The 19,607-nt window shown below is 48.5% G+C and overlaps 1 protein-coding gene across 1 annotated transcript in view; it reads left to right on the top strand.

Moving 5' to 3' along the window:
• Positions 1 to 1,405: 1,405 nt before the first annotated feature.
• The window catches only part of LOC144752978 (E3 ubiquitin-protein ligase TRIM39-like), an 80,554-nt gene continuing 62,352 nt past the window's right edge, over positions 1,406 to 19,607 (top strand). The window contains exon 1 of the mRNA XM_078640786.1: positions 1,406 to 1,883. Coding sequence (XP_078496912.1) covers positions 1,548 to 1,883 — 336 coding nt within the window. The 5' untranslated portion in view covers positions 1,406 to 1,547. The remainder of the gene's footprint in view (positions 1,884 to 19,607) is intronic.

Genomic DNA, 19,607 nt, shown 5'->3' with positions numbered 1-19,607 from the left:
CCAGGTGGGCGGGGGAGGGATATATACTTCTCCCCCGCCCCCACCCGGCAGAAAGTGACGAGCTGGACCCCATCAGGGATCTCGGAACACTGGGCTGCCCCGTGTGCCATCTTGTGGCACTAAGGGGCCGCCCTCTTATGAGTGTCCCCTGCGGGGACGTGTCGGTCGGCCTGCATACTACTCGATGACATATTGTTGCATATATCCAGTGTTTAAAATGGATCAGACCTTAAACGTTGCATGTATATGTTTGGTGCCATTTACATATACTCAGGGCTTTAAGTGGGATGAAAAAACTGGGGGGGTCTCTCAAGGGGGCGTGGCCAATGTAATTAAGGGCGTGGCATAAAAACACGTAAACTAAAAGTTTGTGCTTAGCATAGTTGTTTCTGTCATTTTATCCAGATATATGATACAAGTAACATCATACTTACAACAAGTCAGGACTATTGTCTTTGTCAATGGTTGTTAGTTGCATAAGATAAATAAGCAGCAACTGTGGCTTGTATATAATATTGAGAAAGCTTCCACATAAAGCCCTGGTGACACCACGACAACGTTGCTGCTCCTTAGTTCTGAAAAGAGAAGAGAAATCCAGAGAGAAAAGGACTCTCTTTAAAGGATTTCCCTTCCCATATAACGCTCGGAAAAAACGGACCTTCTGTGCCATGGCACAAAACAGAGCCCGATAGAGACCCGTTTCGAGGCCTTCCTAAAAAAAACTGTCGGTACTCAGACCCGGTGAGACCCGGCCCACTTAAAGCCCTTCATATACTACATACAAATTAGCAAATAACAAATGCTTAACTATGAGAATACTTTGTATTCGTACCCAACAAATGCAGCTATGTTTAGATACATGAGCAGATGCCACCCTGCGTCACTGACCGAGCACTTCAGTATGTTTAGCCAACAGCGGTCGAGCCGTCGGTTCCGGTGCAGTATTTAACCCCTAATTGTACTTTGTTTTCTCTTGTAACTTGCACATGTCACTTTTTCCTCCTGTAATGCACTGTTCGCTCCTATTGTATTTTGTTTCCTCACGATTGTCACTTTTGCCTCATGTAATGTAACGTTTGCTTTTGTAACATATGACGTGTAATCTTCTCCTCGTGTATCATTATTCTGTTCCTATTGTGAAGCCTCTGACACCTTCGGGTAAAATCCGCGCGAGATAAAAACGCATAAAATAAATAAACCGAAGTACGCATGCGCAAAGTGAGTGACACTCGTAGGGTGTGCACAGCCAGACGGGGGAGCACGAATACACAGGCAGAACCTGCATGAATCGGCACCCCTCTGGCGTAGGGGGTGTACAAAACGACGGGGGTGGAAATATAGTTAGAACACCGGCTCTGTGACTGTAACATGAACCCGGAAGTCCCATCGCAGTCAGAGAGGGGCAGACGCACAGACGCACATAGAAAGAGAAACTAACATATGTTCACTTCCTGCATTTCCGCATCACGGCAGCAGCAGCTCAGCTCGGGAACCTCCAGGAAGAGGTCACTTGTTCCATCTGTTTGGAATATTTTACTGATCCGGTGATGATTATTGATTGCGGACACAACTTCTGCCGCTCCTGCATCACCCAGAGCTGGGAGGGGAGAGATGGAAACTTCCCCTGTCCACAGTGCAGGGAGATATCTTATGGGAAAAACCTCAGAACCAACCGACAACTGGGGAACATGGTGGAAAAGTTTAATCAGCTTCACCTGGCCCCCGTGAAGCCCCAGGGGGAGAATGTATGTGAGAAGCATAATCAGGCACAGCTGCTGTTCTGTGCAGGGGATAAAAGGATGATATGTTTGGACTGCCGGGAGTCCAAAGAGCATGAACCTCACTCAACAAATTCCACAGAGGAGGCTGCAGAGGAGCACAAGGTATGTCTGTGGGCGTTCAGGGATTGCAAAGTCACCTGCAGAGGAATACAAGGTGTGTGTGGGGGTGCTCTGGAACTACAAGTGAAGGTTATAGGGTTTGTCTGTGGAAATTGAGGGATCACAAAATCCCTCTGTGAACCCCATTAAAAAAGGAGGCAGTGTGAGAGCACGACCTATGTGTGCAAGTGTTCAGAGGGGACACGTCATTCTGTGTAGAGGAGGGGGGCCTGCAGAAGAGCACATGGTGTGTGTGTGGATGTTCAGGATTCATAAGTAAATACACTGCTGGAGTCTCTCAAAAGATGCAGCGTCTCTGGGTGCTCAGGGATCAAAGGCACCCTGTGGGTCCTATATAGATAGTTGTCCAAGAGCACAAGGTATGTGTGTGGGTGTTCATTAGTGAACTCGGAAGCTACGCAGTGAGTCCCACAAAGGAATAATAATACAGCATTTTATACAGCGCGAACAGCTACCCCACTAGGAGGTGTCCCGGCGCTAAAAGAACACAATTGACCTAGAGAATGGAAGTGTGAGAGTTAGCGAGGTTGGGTGAAGAGCGAAGTCTTTAGCAACTTCTTGAAGCAAGGTTCGGAGGGGGCTTGTTGGATTGCTGGTGGTAGTGCGTTCCATAGTGAGGTAACATTTGCCGAAAAGGTTCGACCTCCTAGTCGAGCCCTTCTAGTTCGTGGGACAGCCAGTTGAACAAGGCAATTGGAGCGCAACGCGTGGGCTTGGGAGTATCTTAGGAGCCGGCTTTTCAAGTACTCTGGGCAGGAGCCATGCAGAGATCTAAAGGCCAGCGTAAGTGCCTTAAATTTGATTCTGCTGGCAACTGGAAGCCAGTGCAGTGATCGTAAATGCGGAGAGACTGACTGCTTAAAAGGGATTCGCAGCAGAAGTCTCGCAGCCGCATTTTGGACTCCCTGAAGTTTTTGTGTCAGGTATTTTGGTTGGCCTAGATAGAGTCCGTTGGCGTAGTCCAGCCTAGATGTGACAGTGGCATGGATTACAGTTTTTCGGCAACTCTCCGGGAGGAGTCTCAGGATCTTGTGGAGGTTTATTTATTTATTTATTTATTTATTTATTGGTATATTTATATAGCGCTTCACTGTCACCCCAAGGGCATCCTGGCGCTTGAGATCACTATCAGCAACAGGACTACAACTTACGCTGCCCTAGGGAACAAGTTTACTCAAGCAACAGCCGGCAACCTGTTGGATGTGCGAGGTAAAGGACAAGCTATCGTCCCACCTCACTCCCAGATTTTTTGCCGTACTGCTGGGTAAGGGGGCTTGGCCCATCTCAGTAGGCCACCACAGTTCTGAGGGAGGAGTGGGGCCTTTGCCGAAGAAGATTACTTCAGTCTTATTGGCATTTAGTTTTAATTTGTTCGTGTTCATCCAACAGGCTATATCTTGGAGACAGCCTTTGAAGTTAGAGAAGGACTCCTGCGACACCTCCTAATATGGGAATACCAACTGGGTGTCATCGGCATACGAAATTGCCTTGACACCCCAGTTGGCAATCAACGTGAAGAGAGGGGCAAGGTAGACGTTCAACAAAAGGGGGCTGAGTGCCGACCCTTGCGGGACTCCACAACTGATGACTTTAGGCGCTGAAGAGGCCGTCCCTAGCGCCACCTTCTGTGTTCTCTGGGACAGATAGGAATGTATCCATCCCAGTGCTTTGTCACGGATACCTATCTCGGCCAGACGTCTCAGTAGTCTGGCGTGGTCCACCGTGTCGAAGGCGGCCGACAGATCCAGGAGTACCAGCATAGCTGAGTTACCTGCATCCATCGACCACCTTACTGACTCGGCTACCTCAATAAGCGCTGTCTCCGTACTAAAGCCGGGACGAAAGCCTGATTGTGTCTCGTGAAGTATCTTGTTTACTTCTATAAATTTGCTCAGCTGGCGCTGTATTACTTTCTCCAACATTTTTCCAGGGGCAGCTAGCAACGAGATCGGGCGAAGATTACTAAGGTCATCAGGATCCCCACTCGGTTTTTTTTTCAGCGGGAGGAGAGTAGCGTGTTTCCAGACGCTCGGGAATACTCCCGAGAGGGTAGATGAGTTCCAGATTTGTTGTATTATGGGGGCAACAAACTCAGCTATGGGGCCCCATAGTTTGGCTGGACAAGGGTCATCCGGAGAGCCGGATTTGCATCGGGTAAGTTCTTGTCTCACCTCACTAAGGGATATATTCGTGAATTGGGTGAAAGTTTCATCCAGCTCGTTTTTAATCACCAGGTCCGATTTCACCGTTTTAGTTTCTGGCCTAAAGGATTCGTACACTTTTTTTATTTTTTGGTCGAAGAACTCAGAGATGTTTTCGCATAGAGTAGGTGACGGAGGGACCTCCCTTTCGATGCACTTGGGTTTAAAAAAAGACTGTACCACCCTAAAGACCTGTTTGCTTGACTGTTCTGTGTAATGGTTTCCAGGAAGGTTCTGCAGGAGCGTCAGGAATCCGAAGATAATTCCACAGTCCTCCCCTGCGGCCTTCCGACTCTATCAAACACTAGAGTATCGAGAGGCTCGCCAGGGGAAAACAGGTAGACAAAACAAGGAAAGGTTGGGAAGGTGCAAAGAAAGCTTGACTGTAATCTTCTGCTTGATAGCGGCACACACTGTACGGGATTTCAGGTGGACGTAGAGCTGAAATAAATATACACGTTATGAAACAACAGCGTCTTATAATTATGTGTCTCTATGTTTTCCTGTCTCAATATTACATACCATCAATGTTTTGTCTAAGCCTCTGAACAGATGTATAGGAGGTATGGGAATTCTTCTTGAACTATAAATGGATTGATAGAACAAGATTAATGACAGCTCTCCTTCAACTAAACACCTGTGATGAAAGCACCTAAACACAATATTCTTACTTGGATCGATGTACAAGATTTTCCATTGGATGTAGTAATCAAAATACACTTGATTGTATTCCAAATGCCAACTCCAATACTGTGTACTAACATCTATAATGTGAAAACACATGAATTAGAAAACTACACCTCCTTACACACTGTTAGATAATCAAATAGGCAGCGCACAGCGCTGTTACCGTATTTCTTCAAGTGATGGGACTGGAATCCTGCACCCTGATTAGCGTCCACGCAAGTATCCCCAAACACGTATGGATGCTGGCACCAGTAAAGGATGGTGAAAGGGCCAGCCGTAAAACAGCCAAGTCAATGAGGGAAATGACGGAAATAATGGGCTTAACGATGAAGGCGGAGTACTAGACCAGCCCAATGAGGAGTGCCAAACCAAAAATAATAACAAACCTAAATACCTAAAAAAGGAAGGGGAGACACACACCACCCGGCCAGACGGCGGAGAACAAGCCCGGCCGTCGGGCGGAGCAGCGGAATGTAGGTGGAGAGGGCAGGACTAGGGAAACCCAGCCGGACGGCGGAGAACCAATCCCGGCAGTCTGGCGGGGCAGAGGACAGGAAGGGGGGCAAGGAATACAGCGCCCGGCTGGACGGCGGAGAACCAATCCCGGCCGTCTGGCGGGGCAGAAGACAGGAACGGGTGACAGGAACACAGCGCCCGGCCGGACGGGGGGAACCAATCCCGGCCGTCTGGCGGGGCAGAGGACAGGAGCGGGTGACAGGAATACAGCGCCCGGCCGGAAGGCGGAGAACCAATCTCGGCCGTCGGGCGGAGCCGAAGAAGAAGGCGCAATAGCGCAGGCAGAGTATTTGAGAGGAAGCCTTGAACAAACGCGGAAACCACGAAGATCAGGGGGCTGCGATCTCAGTGAACAGACGGATAGGACTGAACAGGAAACCAGGAACAAGAAACAAGGCGGAACTGAGAGCAACGGAGCTAGACGCAAGAACGTAAAGCGTCGCTCCAAGGGCTCTTAAAGGGACAGCACATCGGGGATCTCGGGGCATGACAGCACGCTCCCCCCACAATTCCCTTACCCTGGTTTGGGTTTGTTAGGATGGTCTCGGTGAAACAGACGAACCAGATGGGGTGCATGGATGTTTGACTCTGGTTCCCATGTACACTCTTCTATTCCATATCCCTTCCAGTGTACCATGTACTGCAAGCCTTTTCCAACTCTACGGGAATCGATTATCGCCTCCACCTCATATTCTTCAGAATCCTGGAGGGTCACAGGAGCTGGTCTTAGGGGTAATTTGGTACCTGGTTCGACCGGCTTCAATAGTGAAACATGGAACACCGGGTGAATTCTGAATGAGGGGGGAAGTTCTAGTTTCATGGCCACCGGATTTATTATCTTCACCACTTTATACGGGCCAATGTATTTGGGGTTGAACTTGCGTGGACCCCCTAACGCTATGTGTTTTGTGGAAAGCCACACTTTTTCTCCTGGTGTGTAAATGGGTTCTAGCCTGCTGTGCAAATTAGCCCCTTCTGTATATCTCACTTTTGCCATCTCTAGACAGTCTAAAGCATCCTTGTGTATTTGCTGTAATTGCTCTACTCTGTCCGTGGCAGCTGGATTGGAACCATCCATAGGGGCACCTGAAGGCAATAACTTAGGGTGATACCCATAGGAACAAAAGAAAGGGGATGTGTTGATAGAGGAATGTGTACTATTATTGTACGAAATTTCGGCTAACCATACCAACTCATCCCAATCTCTCAAAGAGTGCAATACTTGATTACGTATGTATTGTTCAAAACACTGATTAACCCTTTCTGTCTGTCCGTCCGTCTGTGGATGGTGACTTGAGGACAGTCGGACTTCGATTTGGAGCAAGGAACATAAACTCTTCCAGAAACGTGATACAAATTGGACACCCCTGTCTGAAATGAGGACAGAAGGGACCCCATGAAGTCTAGTTATGTGTTGCATGAATACGGAAGCCAAGTCTCCAGCTGTTGGTAACCCTTGTAAAGGTACAAAATGGGCCATCTTCGTGAACATATCTACCACTACTAACAATGTGTCGTTCTTCTTCTTCGTTAGTGGCAACTCCACAATGAAATCGAGAGACACTGTATGCCAAGGACGAGGAGGAGAAGCTAATGGCATGAGTAAGCCCACTGGATTAAGGTGAGATACTTTAGTTTGAGCACAAACGTGGCATGTCTTAACGAAGGTCTCTATATCTTTAATCATACCAGGCCACCAAAAACGTTCTCTCAAGGCCCTGGTGGTCTTCTTGATTCCAGGATGTCCTGCCACTGGATGGGAATGATACCATCTCATAACTTGTTCTTGTAAATCTGTAGTGGGTAGGACCACTCCCCCCTGTACCCAGGCTAATCCCTCAATTGAGGACACCTCATGGGAACCCACCAAGGTAGTCATGTCTACTGCGGCCTGACTGCTCCGTACTTGTGCAGCAAAATCATCCTCGTTTGACATCCCTCCTATAATACTTGTTCTGGGGATGATGTATGGTTGTTCTACTACATCTGTAGGGGAGTCAAACCCTAATCTTGACAGAGCATCAGCCTTGCCGTTTTTTCTCCCTGGTCTGTAGTGGACGGTGAAATCATATTCGCTGAAGAATTGTGACCATCGCAGTTGTCTCATGGAAAGAGCCTTGGCGGATTTGATGTATTGTAGGTTGCGGTGGTCCGTATACACCACCGCGGGATGCCTGGCACCCAATAGATACTGCCTCCATTCTTCGAATGCTCTTTTAATGGCCAGAAGTTCCTTATCTCCCACTGCGTAGTTGTATTCAGCAGGGTTGAATTTATGTGAGAAGTAGGCTACCGGATGACACTCGCCTGACTCTGTGTCTATTTGTGACAGTACACCTCCCACTGCCACCTGTGACGCATCCACCTCCACCACAAAAGGAAAGGCCGGATCCGGATGCCTTAAAACAGGGGCGCTGGTGAAGGCCATCTTCAGAAGACGAAAAGAGTTGGCAGCCTCTGGGGACCACACAAAAGGAACGCCTTTCCTCAACAAAGCTGTGATAGGCGCCACCAGAGTAGAGAATCCTTGTATGAACCGTCTATAAAAATTGGCCAGGCCCAAAAAACTTTGGATCTCTTTCACTGTACGAGGTGCTGGCCATGCCAAGACCGCTTCCACCTTGGTGGGATCCATGCTGAGACCCCAAGGAGACACGATATAACCCAAAAAGGGGACTTCCTGTGTATGAAAGGTGCACTTTTCTAGCTTGCAATACAGACGATTATCCAGTAACCGTTCCAACACATTACATACATGCTGCACGTGTTCCACCATAGAAGGAGAAAAAATCAGAAGGTCGTCAATATATGCTATAACATATAAGTCTAGCATATCTTTTAGAACTTCATTTATAAAAAACTGAAATGCTGCAGGAGCATTACAGAGCCAGAAGGGCATCACGAGATACTCGAATAGACCGAATTTGGTACAAAAAGCGGTCTTCCATTCATCTCCCTCCTTGACTCTCACAAGATGGTATGCTCCACGCAAGTCTAGTTTAGTGAAAAACTTGGCATTGCGGATCCGGTCAAGGAGGGAGGCAATTAGAGGTAGCGGATATCGGTTCTTGATAGTGACGTCATTCAACTTCCTGTAGTCAATGCAACAACGAAGACCCCCTTCTCTCTTAGGGATAAAAAAGAGAGAAGAGGAGGCTGGGGACCGGGAAGGCCTAATAAAACCCTTAGCAAGCATGTCATCCAAATAATCGCGTAAATACGCATTCTCTTTTTCAGTGAGAGCGTACACTCTGCTGCATGGTATTCTTTTTTTTTTATATATATATTTTTATTATTATAACGCAAGAGAAATAATACACATATCAGGCGGCACCAAGCGAAACACAGCACAGCCGTGTACGTGGGAACGAAGATATGAAACACCATACAGTCATGAACAAGAGAAAAATAAATACCAGCGAGGCTGGAGCGTACAGTTAAACGTCAATGACCGCTGGCATCCCCCACATCATTCACCACCAAAATGACAGGATATACAATAGGCATATGTGACACCCAGATATGCAGAAGAACAGGAGAATAAGCCACAGCTCTTGCGGAGGGGAAAGGGGGAAATAGGAAGGTCATAGAAATTAACAAAGGAAAAATAAAAAAAAAACCCGCAACCCACCACCCTACACCCCTGCTTATGGCTACGACCCAACCCCACTCGCAGTGTGTCTGTCGCCCCCTAAACTACACCCCAAGGATAGGGAAAAAGGTTGGAGGAGGAGAATAGTAAAGTACGATACGAGCTCCCAGACTCCCGCCCCCCCGCCAAAAGCAGACACCCCCTACCGGCAAGACAGCAAATCGCGGCAAACAAGAAATAGTTCATAGGGGAGCCGTAACAAAAAGAACCTCCCATCCAACCCCGGCTCAGAAGAAAGAGCAAATCCCGTCAAGACACATCAGAAAAACAGTACCCAGGCCCATCAAATGTACAAGCGGTCCCGCTCCCACAGATACCACCCAGCAAAAACAGCGACAGTGCATTGAAGCGTAGCCAAGCTCAGCCCAGACCCTCGCGGTCCAACACGAAAAGTCCCTCCTGCACACAGAGATCGCCATGATTATGCACGTTGAGTAGTTCAATTCGAACCGCCATCATAACAGGAGTGCCAAAAAATCGTAGAACGTTAAAAACAATGCAAGGAGAGGTGAAGCAGGATAAACGTACACAAAGTTCAAAGGTCAAAGCAAGTCCATGGTCCACCTGAGAGAAAATAGCAAGGCGGTGACGATCGAGTACAGAAAGAGGCGAAGGTCGAAATTGGCAAACGTTGCAGAAGAAACATTGTTCCATAATGGCAGTAACATCCAGTTCGGGCGGCTTCAATGTAGGGCGTAACTCACATCCAGTCTTCTCGGCCTCGATAGCCGCCATCTTAGGGTTGCTGGGAGGGTCCAGGTCAATAGTCTACACGGGAACCTTGGTGGCAAGAAAGGCAGTATCCTCGGGTGGAGTATCTAGGCTTTCTAACAGCAAAGGGTCGGAATCCGGTCTCGAGCAAATACGGTCTGCAGTTACGACCATCCCTTGGAAGGCGGCGGTGAACCGTTCGTGGAGCTGCAAAAGGGCGGCCAGCACAGTGCGCAGCGACGGTGTAGTTTCAGTCCACCCCATCGCCCCTCAATGAGCAACCGGGCGGGTAACCGAACCCCGGAGGTCGACTTCCCCGGGGTTCAGGGCAGAATCGATGTAAAACCACAATTAAGCACGCACACAGCACAGTGGGTGCACCGTCGCTGCTAATGAGGAACCGAGCCCAGAGGACCACCGGGAACCCAACGGGGTCTCCGGGAAGCGGAACCTCGAGCAAGCAGACAATATTTACAGGCCGCTGTAGTTGCAGGGGAAAGCCATCACCGGGGCACCATCCAATAGGGAGAAACAAAAAAGCCACTTCGAGAGACCGGATCCACCCACTTTTCGCAGCCGTTGTTGTTCGACTCCAACCCGGCCAAGTTGAAACTCGAGGCCCCGGCGTCAGAGTGGAAGCAGGCCAAGAATGGCGCACGGCATAGCTTCGCCGTCCGGGCCGCCAGAGATGTCGGGGTTGCACCTTTCAAATCAGATGCTATTCACCAGCACGGGGGTCCGGCGGGATTTCAGGATAAAGTGCAGGATTTATGAGCTTCTGGCGGCGGTCGACGGAGCCGGGATCTTATGCGGCCATCTTGTTTCCGAGCGTAGCTCCTCCTCCCTGCATGGTATTCTTGCCCCTGTCTCTAGGTCAATGCGGCAGTCATAGACCCTGTGTGGAGGGAGGATTTCTGCTTCTTTTGCATCAAATACGGAGTGCAAATCTTGATAACAGGTTGGTAGTTCAGTCTTATTCTCGGTAACACTACTACCCCTGGGTTCTTTGTCAGCGGAAGCTCCTACTACTTGTGTCCCAGGTTCTGGCGGAAACGCTAATGTAGAGGTTTCCCAATTGATATCAGGGTTTTGAGATCTAAGCCAAGGAATACCTAGGAGCACCGGGAATTGAGGAGAACGAATAAGATCAAACCTTATGTCTTCGTGATGTTCAGGTTCTATAGTCATGTGTAAAACAGAGGTATGATGTGTTACAGGGCCTGAAACAAGTGGGCTACCGTCTATGGTGGTAACATAACTGGTTATCTCTTTCTTTCTTTCTTGCTGACGGTGATCTATCTTAACCACTAAATCTATAAGATCAGTACATGATGTCGGTAAATCTACGATCTGCGAGAGTGCGTCCTTCAGATCGTCTCTTAATCCCCGGTAAAACATTGTACTGCGTTTCTCCTCTGGCCAACGGGATTCCACTACAAGTCTGCGAAAGGAAGTTATGTAGGTAACAAGATCCTGATTGCCCTGTTTCAGATTAAATAATTCCGTATCTGACGAATGAGTATAGACGTGTCTGTCAAAGAGTTTACGGAACTCCCTCCTGAATGTGGGGTAACTATGTAGCAGTGGATCATCTCTATCGACTAACGGTATGGCCCAATCTGCAGCCGCCCCACTAAGGTAGGATATTACAAAGGCAACCTTCGCCTGATCAGATGGGAAACAAGCAGCTATACAAGAAAAATGCAGCTGACATTGGCTAAGGAAAGCGGCACATCGTGCCGCGTCTCCTGCATACCTTTCAGGGGGTGCTAAAGGTAAGGAAGGAGGTGTGGTTACCTGAACCACCGATGTGCCTCCCCCCATAGCTCCAGCAGTCTGTTGTCGCTGCAATACGTCCACTCTAGATATTAACGCTTGGGTCTCAACCTGGAAATTCCCCAACATGCTAGCTACATCTGCTAGGGAAACTGATTCGAGATCCATGACGCTCGGGCAGAACAAACCACGTGGGCTTTACGTTCTGTAATGGTTTCCAGGAAGGTTCTACAGGAGCGTCAGGAATCCGTAGATAATTCCACAGTCCTCCCCTGCGGCCTTCCGACTCTATCAAACACTAGAGTATCGAGAGGCTCGCCAGGGGAAAACAGGGAGACAAAACAAGGAAAAGTTGGGAAGGTGCAAAGAAAGCTTGACTGTAATCTTCTGCTTGATAGCGGCACACACTGTACAAGATTTCAGGTGGACGTAGAGCTGAAATAAATATACACGTTATGAAACAACAGCGTCTTATAATTATGTGTCTCTATGTTTTCCTGTCTCAATATTACATACCATCAATGTTTTGTCTAAGCCTCTGAACAGATGTATAGGAGGTATGGGAATTCTTCTTGAACTATAAATGGATTGATAGAACAAGATTAATGACAGCTCTCCTTCAACTAAACACCTGTGATGAAAGCACCTAAACACAATATTCTTACTTGGATCGATGTACAAGATTTTCCATTGGATGTAGTAATCAAAATACACTTGATTGTATTCCAACTCCAATACTGTGTACTAACATCTATAATGTGAAAACACATGAATTAGAAAACTACACCTCCTTACACACTGTTAGATAATCAAATAGGCAGCACACAGGGCTGTTACCATAGTTCTTCAAGTGATGGGACTGGAATCCTGCACCCTGATTAGCGTCCACGCAAGTATCCCCAAACACGTATGGATGCTGGCACCAGTAAAGGATGGTGAAAGGGCCAGCCGTAAAACAGCCAAGTCAATGAGGGAAATGACGGAAATAATGGGCTTAACAATGAAGGCGGAGTACTAGACCAGCCCAATGAGGAGTGCCAAACCAAAAATAATAACAAACCTAAATACCTAAAAAAGGAAGGGGAGACACACACCACCCGGCCAGACGGCGGAGAACAAGCCCGGCCGTCGGGCGGAGCAGCGGAATGTAGGTGGAGAGGGCAGGACTAGGGAAACCCAGCCGGACGGCGGAGAACCAATCCCGGCAGTCTGGCGGGGCAGAGGACAGGAAGGGGTGCAAGGAATACAGCGCCCGGCTGGACGGCGGAGAACCAATCCCGGCCGTCTGGCGGGGCAGAAGACAGGAACGGGTGACAGGAACACAGCGCCCGGCCGGACGGCGGAGAACCAATCCCGGCCGTCTGGCGGGGCAGAGGACAGGAGCGGGTGACAGCAATACAGCGCCCAGCCGGACGGCGGAGAACCAATCTCGGCCGTCGGGCGGAGCCGAAGAAGAAGGCGCAATAGCGCACGCAGAGTATCGGAGAGGAAGCCTTGAACAAACGCGGAAACCACGAAGATCAGGGGGCTCCGATCTCAGTGAACAGACGGATAGGACTGAACAGGAAACCAGGAACAAGAAACAAGGCGGAACTGAGAGCAACGGAGCTAGACGCAAGAACGTAAAGCGTCGCTCCAAGGGCTCAGTAAGCTTATATAGGGAATTGTCTTAAAGGGACAGCACATCGGGGATCTCGGGGCATGACATTCTGCTTGCTGAATAGATTCAGCGTAAAATTGTTTTTTAGATAATCTGATAGCTTTCCGAAGTTTTTTGGATGCTTCCTTATATATGATTTTTTCTTCCATCCCGTAGTTTGCTCTCCAAAGTCTTTCCAGCTTTTTACAGGCTGCTTTCTCTTTCCTCAGATCTTGCGAGAACCAGGGGGCTGAGGGGGAGTCTCTCTTTGATAGCGCTCGTGAGGCCGGTGCAATGGAAGAAACCATCTTCCCGACCCACTCATTAAGAAGCTGTGCGTCTATATTCGTGTTGGCAGTGAGAGACGGGGTGTTTCTGTGCCAGGACAGGGCCCATGATGTCAGGAATCAATTTTTTCCATTGTCTCTTCAAGAAATAGCATTTACTTGAAGCCGGAATGTCACATGCCATGTTCAGTTTGAATGGGACCAGTGCGCGGTTTGACCAAGTCAGAGGTAGTGGCGCCTCTGGTTGCACCTCCTTAATATTAGAGAAAATGAGATCGAGCGTGTGGCCTGCTGTATGCGTAGGGCCCTCCTTAATCAGCCTAAGATTGGCTGTATTTAATGTAGATCTAAGCAGCTCTGCTACAGCACAATCTGTTTTGTCCATATGGATATTGAAATCTCCTACCACAATAAATTGAGGGTGCAGGAGGGAGCTCTGCACAATCGTGTCTAGCAGAGCAAGGAGATTGGGGTCTTCGCCGCCAGGAGGGCGATAAATCACTAATCCTGCTAACGATAGCTGAGGGTTTACCTGAAAACAGAAGTGAAGGCCCTCAATTCCCTGAGTTAAGGTAGGGGCCGAGGATGTAAGTGTTAGTTGCTCTTTAAAAATAATAGCGACACCTCCACCTCTTTTTATGCCTGGGCGGTTGGCGAGACATATTTTAAAACCCAGAGGGACTGCTAGCGCAATAGCGGTCATGTTATCCTCCTTAATCCAAGTTTCTGTTAAAAACAGAACGTCCCACTCCTGCTCTTCTAGTAATAGCGAGACATCATCTGAATGTTTGACTAGGGATCTGCAATTCAGTAGGCCTGCTCTGAGTCCTTTATGGATTAAAAGTTTGGGTTTGGGTTTGGGGAGCCTCACCATATCTCTTGGACCAAGAGATAGTCCGCATGTCCCACAAATCAAGGGGGGCAGGGTGGTCTGAAGGTCACTTTCGTGAGGGCAACGCTCAGATGGAAGATTGAGCGCCCTTAAGTCCTCACCTGACCACACTATCCTTTTTTCTTGTACTCCTTTACAGGCAGCATGTCTGGCCCCGGCCGCGATCTGGTCGCGGACGGGCGCAGACGGGCTTGCCTTAGGCGCTCCCGCTGCGCTCGTCCGCTGCGCTTCCGGTGGAAGCACATACTAAATAGGAAATGGAGAAAAGGGGGCGTGGCCTGACAGGTGGTGGGCGTGGCCTGCGTGTCCCAGGGGGGGACGTCACCACCAGGAAGTGTCCCGCGGCAGCGTTCCTGCAGCTGCGCGGGAGAGCCCAGGGGGGAGAGGTAGGTTTGTCTCAATCACAAAAATACACTCAAACACGTAAAAACTGTCTTAAATTCACAGCAGTTACACAAAGTTTTAAAAATCACGAGCAACGACTCTCCCGGCTTCCGCCTCAGGAGGTCAGTGTGTTCAGACTCGCGCTATGCTTGGCGCGCTTTTTTATCGGCTCAAAGAATGGGTGTGGCCTGACAGGTGGTGGGCGTGGCCTGCGTGTCCTAGGGGGGGGGCGTCACCACCAAGAAGTGTCCCGCGGCAGCGTTCCTGCAGCTGCGCGGGAGAGCCCAGGGGGGAGAGGTAGGTTTGTCTCAATCACAAAAATACACTCAAACACGTAAAATCTGTCTTAAAATCACAGCAATTACACAAAGTTTTAAAAATCTCGAGCAACGACTCTCCCGGCTTCCGCCTCAGGAGGTCAGTGTGAATACTAGGTATTTAAGTCGGATTTTAGGGATCACAGCTGGTGGGAGCCTCATAGAGGAGTTGGAAAGGAGGACAAAGTATGTCTGTGATCATTCAGGGATCACAAAGTCACACTGTGAGCCCCACTACAAAAGAGCACTAGGTGTGTGTGTGTGTGTCTGCTCTGTAACAACATGTGAAGAATAGAAGGTATGTCTGTGGAAATTTAGGGCCCGATGTAGGTAATCCCAGATTACCGATTCTTAAATACCGAATCATACCGATTCGGTATTTAAGAACAGGCAATCGGGATGTAGGTAATTTTACCGAATTAATTACCGAATCGGTATGATTCTGTAATTAATGAATCGGTATTTACCGATTCGGTAATTGCCATTGATTCCTATGGGCCTTGAGGCCCATAGGAATCAATGCCAATTACCGAATCTGTAAATACCGATTCGGTAAAATTACCGAATAATCAAGGGTGGCAGGGTGTCACTTTGACACCCTGTTGCACCCCAGATTAGTGGTTGTGTGCCATGTGGCACACATACATGCCCTTAGGGCACAGGTGTAAATGCACATATTAGCAATTACACAGGAATTCGTTATCTACCACCAACTAATAGTTGGTGGTAAATAACGAATCCTTAAGGCCCTGGGGCACTGTTTCCAGTGCCACCTACATCTAGATTTACCGATTCGGTATGTTTACCAATTCGGTAATTTACCGAATCGGTAAATTTACCGAATCTGTAAATTTTAGGCCCCCTACATCTCCATCTCCAAATACCGGTCGGTAACGAAATCGTCCGTTACCGACCGGTATTTTGTGATCTACATCTGGCCCTAAGTTTTCACAAAGTCACTTGATAATCCACACCAAGGGGGAGTCGAAGGGCACAAGCCACGGCGGCGGCTCCTCCATGTGGGCGGAGGAGCGTCGCCTCACTGCTTTCTCGCATACTATTCCTTGTTTCTGCTTCTCGCACTGCGAGAAAGCAGAAGGGTTTGGTTGGGGGCGGGCGGATGGGCGGTCCTGCTCTAGGGCAGGGAAGGAGTGGGTTGCCCACTCTGAGGGCGCTGACTGTTTGGTCGGCCCTCTGGCGCTGGCAAACCAATCTTGTCAGGATCACGTAGCCGCGCCTACCTAATTTGTTGAACTACATGTCCCATCAACCCGGTGGGTGTTCCTGGGATATAACTAAGGGCGGGACCAGGAGACTTTGTGCGTGATTTTGGTTCATTTACTGTTTTCCTGATTTTCCTGTGTTGGTGGAGGTCTCCTTGCTGTGTACTGCCAATTCGGAGATTCCTTGGTTACGTGCTGATTCAGCTCGGGTTCCCGAGCGCTGTGCTTGCCTAGTGCCTTTCCTCTAGGCCCCTTGCTTCTGGGTCGATACTCTTCGTCTCTATGGTAGGCTGGTGAGCTGGCTGATAGCTAGCTGCTTACGGGGTGTGCAGAGGATTCCAGACGTCCGAAGCGTGAGTAAAACGCTTTCTGCCTTGTGTCGAACTTTAGTTAAAACCGTCGTGGGTCTTTCTTCGGCCACGACGGGTCTTCATTTTTGGTTGCATCGGTAGCGGAGCGCTGTGGCATTGCTACGCGCTACCGTTACGAAGTCCCACAATAGCTGGGGGGAGTTGGAGGTTTCATTGCAAGTGCCAAAGCGGAAAGTAGTGGGTTGCTCTACACTTTTCCGTATTTGGAGACTGGTGTCCAAGTACGTTTGTTTTCGAATGCTAAAGGAATCATGTACTGAACTATTACAACGGAAGATAGTAGTAGGAGGCTACATCTTACCGTTTGTTTCACTGTTACTTTGTTATCTTCGGATCGGGTGATGGAACCCTTTTCTGATGACTTTGGATATATGTAAATATTGGAAGGGATAAGGAGAAGGATTTCTCTTTTTTCTGGGAACAGTTTCAAAGGAGCATCATTTCAGTATGAACATTAATACTAGGGGGTGCGTTTTTCCACTAATATGTTCCTAATGAAGTATTTCACAAAAATGTATGGGTCTGAGGAATAACTTGTCTTTTCTATCATTAGGGATCAGGAACGTGTTCCGTTATATGTATATATCTACCTACAGCAGCAGGAGGGCACTCTTGGAGAACCTAAGCCAGGTGAATAGGGAGACATTAGCGAGAATGAAATGAGAGTAGTATTTCCTATGTGTAGTATAACATTGGTGTGTTTTCTCTTTCAGCTATCCCTTCCCTGCTGTTCCCTCCCTGTTTTCTTTATTTCCCTCGCCCGATCACTCGAACACCCTGTGTATTTATATATCAGGGTGTTGGTGAGGTCAGGAGGTGGAGCCTATATTGCTGCAACTGGACCCTGCGGAGTGCACCCTGACAGAACCACGCACCCAAGAATTACATTCTGCCTGTTCCAGTTGTAGCAAGTATGGCGACCATGGAGGACGTGTTGCATGCACTAGTCTTAGTACAGCAGGAATTGGCATCCTCCAAAGCAGAGACAGCTGCTTTGAAGGATAGGGTAGAACAGCTCTCAAAGAATCCCTTCAATGCTTCAGCTGGGACTTCACAAATTCAAGTCACGGTCCCACCCCCCATTCCTTTGGCAAACCCTGAACGTTATGCAGGTGACCCCCGTAAGATTCAGGTATTTCTTACGCAGGTGTTATTACACTTCTCATGCAAACCTGCTTCATTCCTGACTAACCATTCTCATGTTGCATTTGCCATATCCTATCTGGTGGGGGATGCCGCGTATTGGGCAGTGCCCTTGGTGAAAAACAATGACGCCATATTGTCTGATTGGTCGGCTTTCAGGGCCGAGTTTGAGAAAGTCTTTGACCGCAGTGCCACTACCTTTTGTGCTGATAAAGAACTACTAGAGTTAAAGCAAGGAAAAGGAGAGTTGATTACTTATCTAACTGCTTTTAATCGTTTGATAGCGGAGGCCGAGTGGCCGGAAGAGAAGCAAATGCCTCTCTTCTATCAGGGTTTAAGGGAGGAACTGAAAGATGTGGTGGCTCAGATTGATCCTCAACTGTCCACGTGTGTGGATATGATTAATTTAGCGCTAAGACTTGATAGCCGGATGGCTGAGGGAGGAGGGGACAGGAGGAAATGGGAGAGGAGCTCATACAGATATGATCGTTTCCCACGTAAGGTAATGGGCTCAGCAGAAACTGGTCCTGAACCCATGGAAATAGGCGCCATTAGAGCACCATTGTCTAGAGAAGAGAGAGAAAGCAGGAGGGTACAGGGTCTATGTATGTACTGTGGCAAGAGGGGTCACTACGTAAGAGAATGCCCTGCTAAACCCAAAGTACCTAACAATTGGAATAGAAATAAGAGAGTGGCGATTTTCCTCGACAGTAAAAGAGTTGGAGAATACCGCTAATATAAAGCAGACTCCGTCTCCCCTATCCCTCTTGTCCACAAGAGGGATAGGGGAGACGGAGTCACATTTGGTGCTCACTATGATGTTGGAATGTGAGCAGAAGTCCCATCAAGTGCTAGTAATGCTTGATTTCGGGGCGACTGCTAATTTTATTGATGACGGATTGGTATCCCGTTTGGCTATACCCAGGGTGCCCAGGGACAACCCGGAGGAGGTATTAGCCGTAGATTGTCAGCCTATCAAATCGGGGCTCATAACAGAAAAGACGGGTGAAGTGGTGGTGTCTATTGAGGTACAAGATGAGAGACACGTGGAGGTGCTGGAACTAAACATAATAGATGCACCTCAATATGAGCTTATACTCGGGATGCCATGGTTGAGTTACCACAACCCTTCCATTGATTGGAAAGCTAAGACAGTGCAGTTCTTGCCGGAATATTGTCAGGAACATTGCGTTCCATGTGTAGTTTCGCAGGTGGCTGTGTTGGCCAGTCCTTTTCTAGTGGCCACGGCCGCTGAGAAGGAGGTCGTACTCCCAGTGGAGTATGAGTCTTACCATGATGTGTTCAGCGAAAGCAAAGCAGAAACATTGCCTCCTCATAGGGAGTATGACTGCCGCATAGACCTGGTGGATGGTGCCATTATTCCCTCATGTAGAGTGTATGCCCTGTCTGTTCCCTAAACCACCCATTTGAAGGAGTACTTGGACCATCATGTGAGCATAGGGTTCATTAGACCATCCCGCTCCCCTGCAGCCTCTCCTTTGTTTTTTATAGCGAAGGCCAATGGGGATTTGAGGGCATGTGTAGACTACCGCGTCTTGAATAAAAACACCATCCGTAACAGATACCCTCTCCCCCTCATACCAGTTCTGCTTGATCAAGTGAGGGAGGCAAAGATCTATACCCGCTTAGACTTGCGGGGTGCTTATCACTTGGTCAGGGTCCGTGAGGGGGATGAGTGGAAAACAGCTTTCAAGACGCAGTATGGCATGTATGAATATTTGGTCATGCCCTTTGGACTATGTAATGCCCCGGCGCCCTTCCAATTTTTCATTAACGACGTACTGAAAGAGTACATAGACCTTTTTGTAGTTGTCTATATTGACGACATCCTGGTTTATTCTATGGAGGTTTCTAGTCACACAGAACAGGTGTGTAAGGTGTCAGAC

This window comes from Lissotriton helveticus, chromosome 5_1 (genome assembly GCF_964261635.1).
Source record: "Lissotriton helveticus chromosome 5_1, aLisHel1.1, whole genome shotgun sequence".
Lineage (NCBI taxonomy): Eukaryota > Metazoa > Chordata > Amphibia > Caudata > Salamandridae > Lissotriton > Lissotriton helveticus.
The sequence above is the reverse complement of the archived record's forward strand: the minus strand, read 5'-3'. Positions and strand labels throughout refer to the sequence as shown.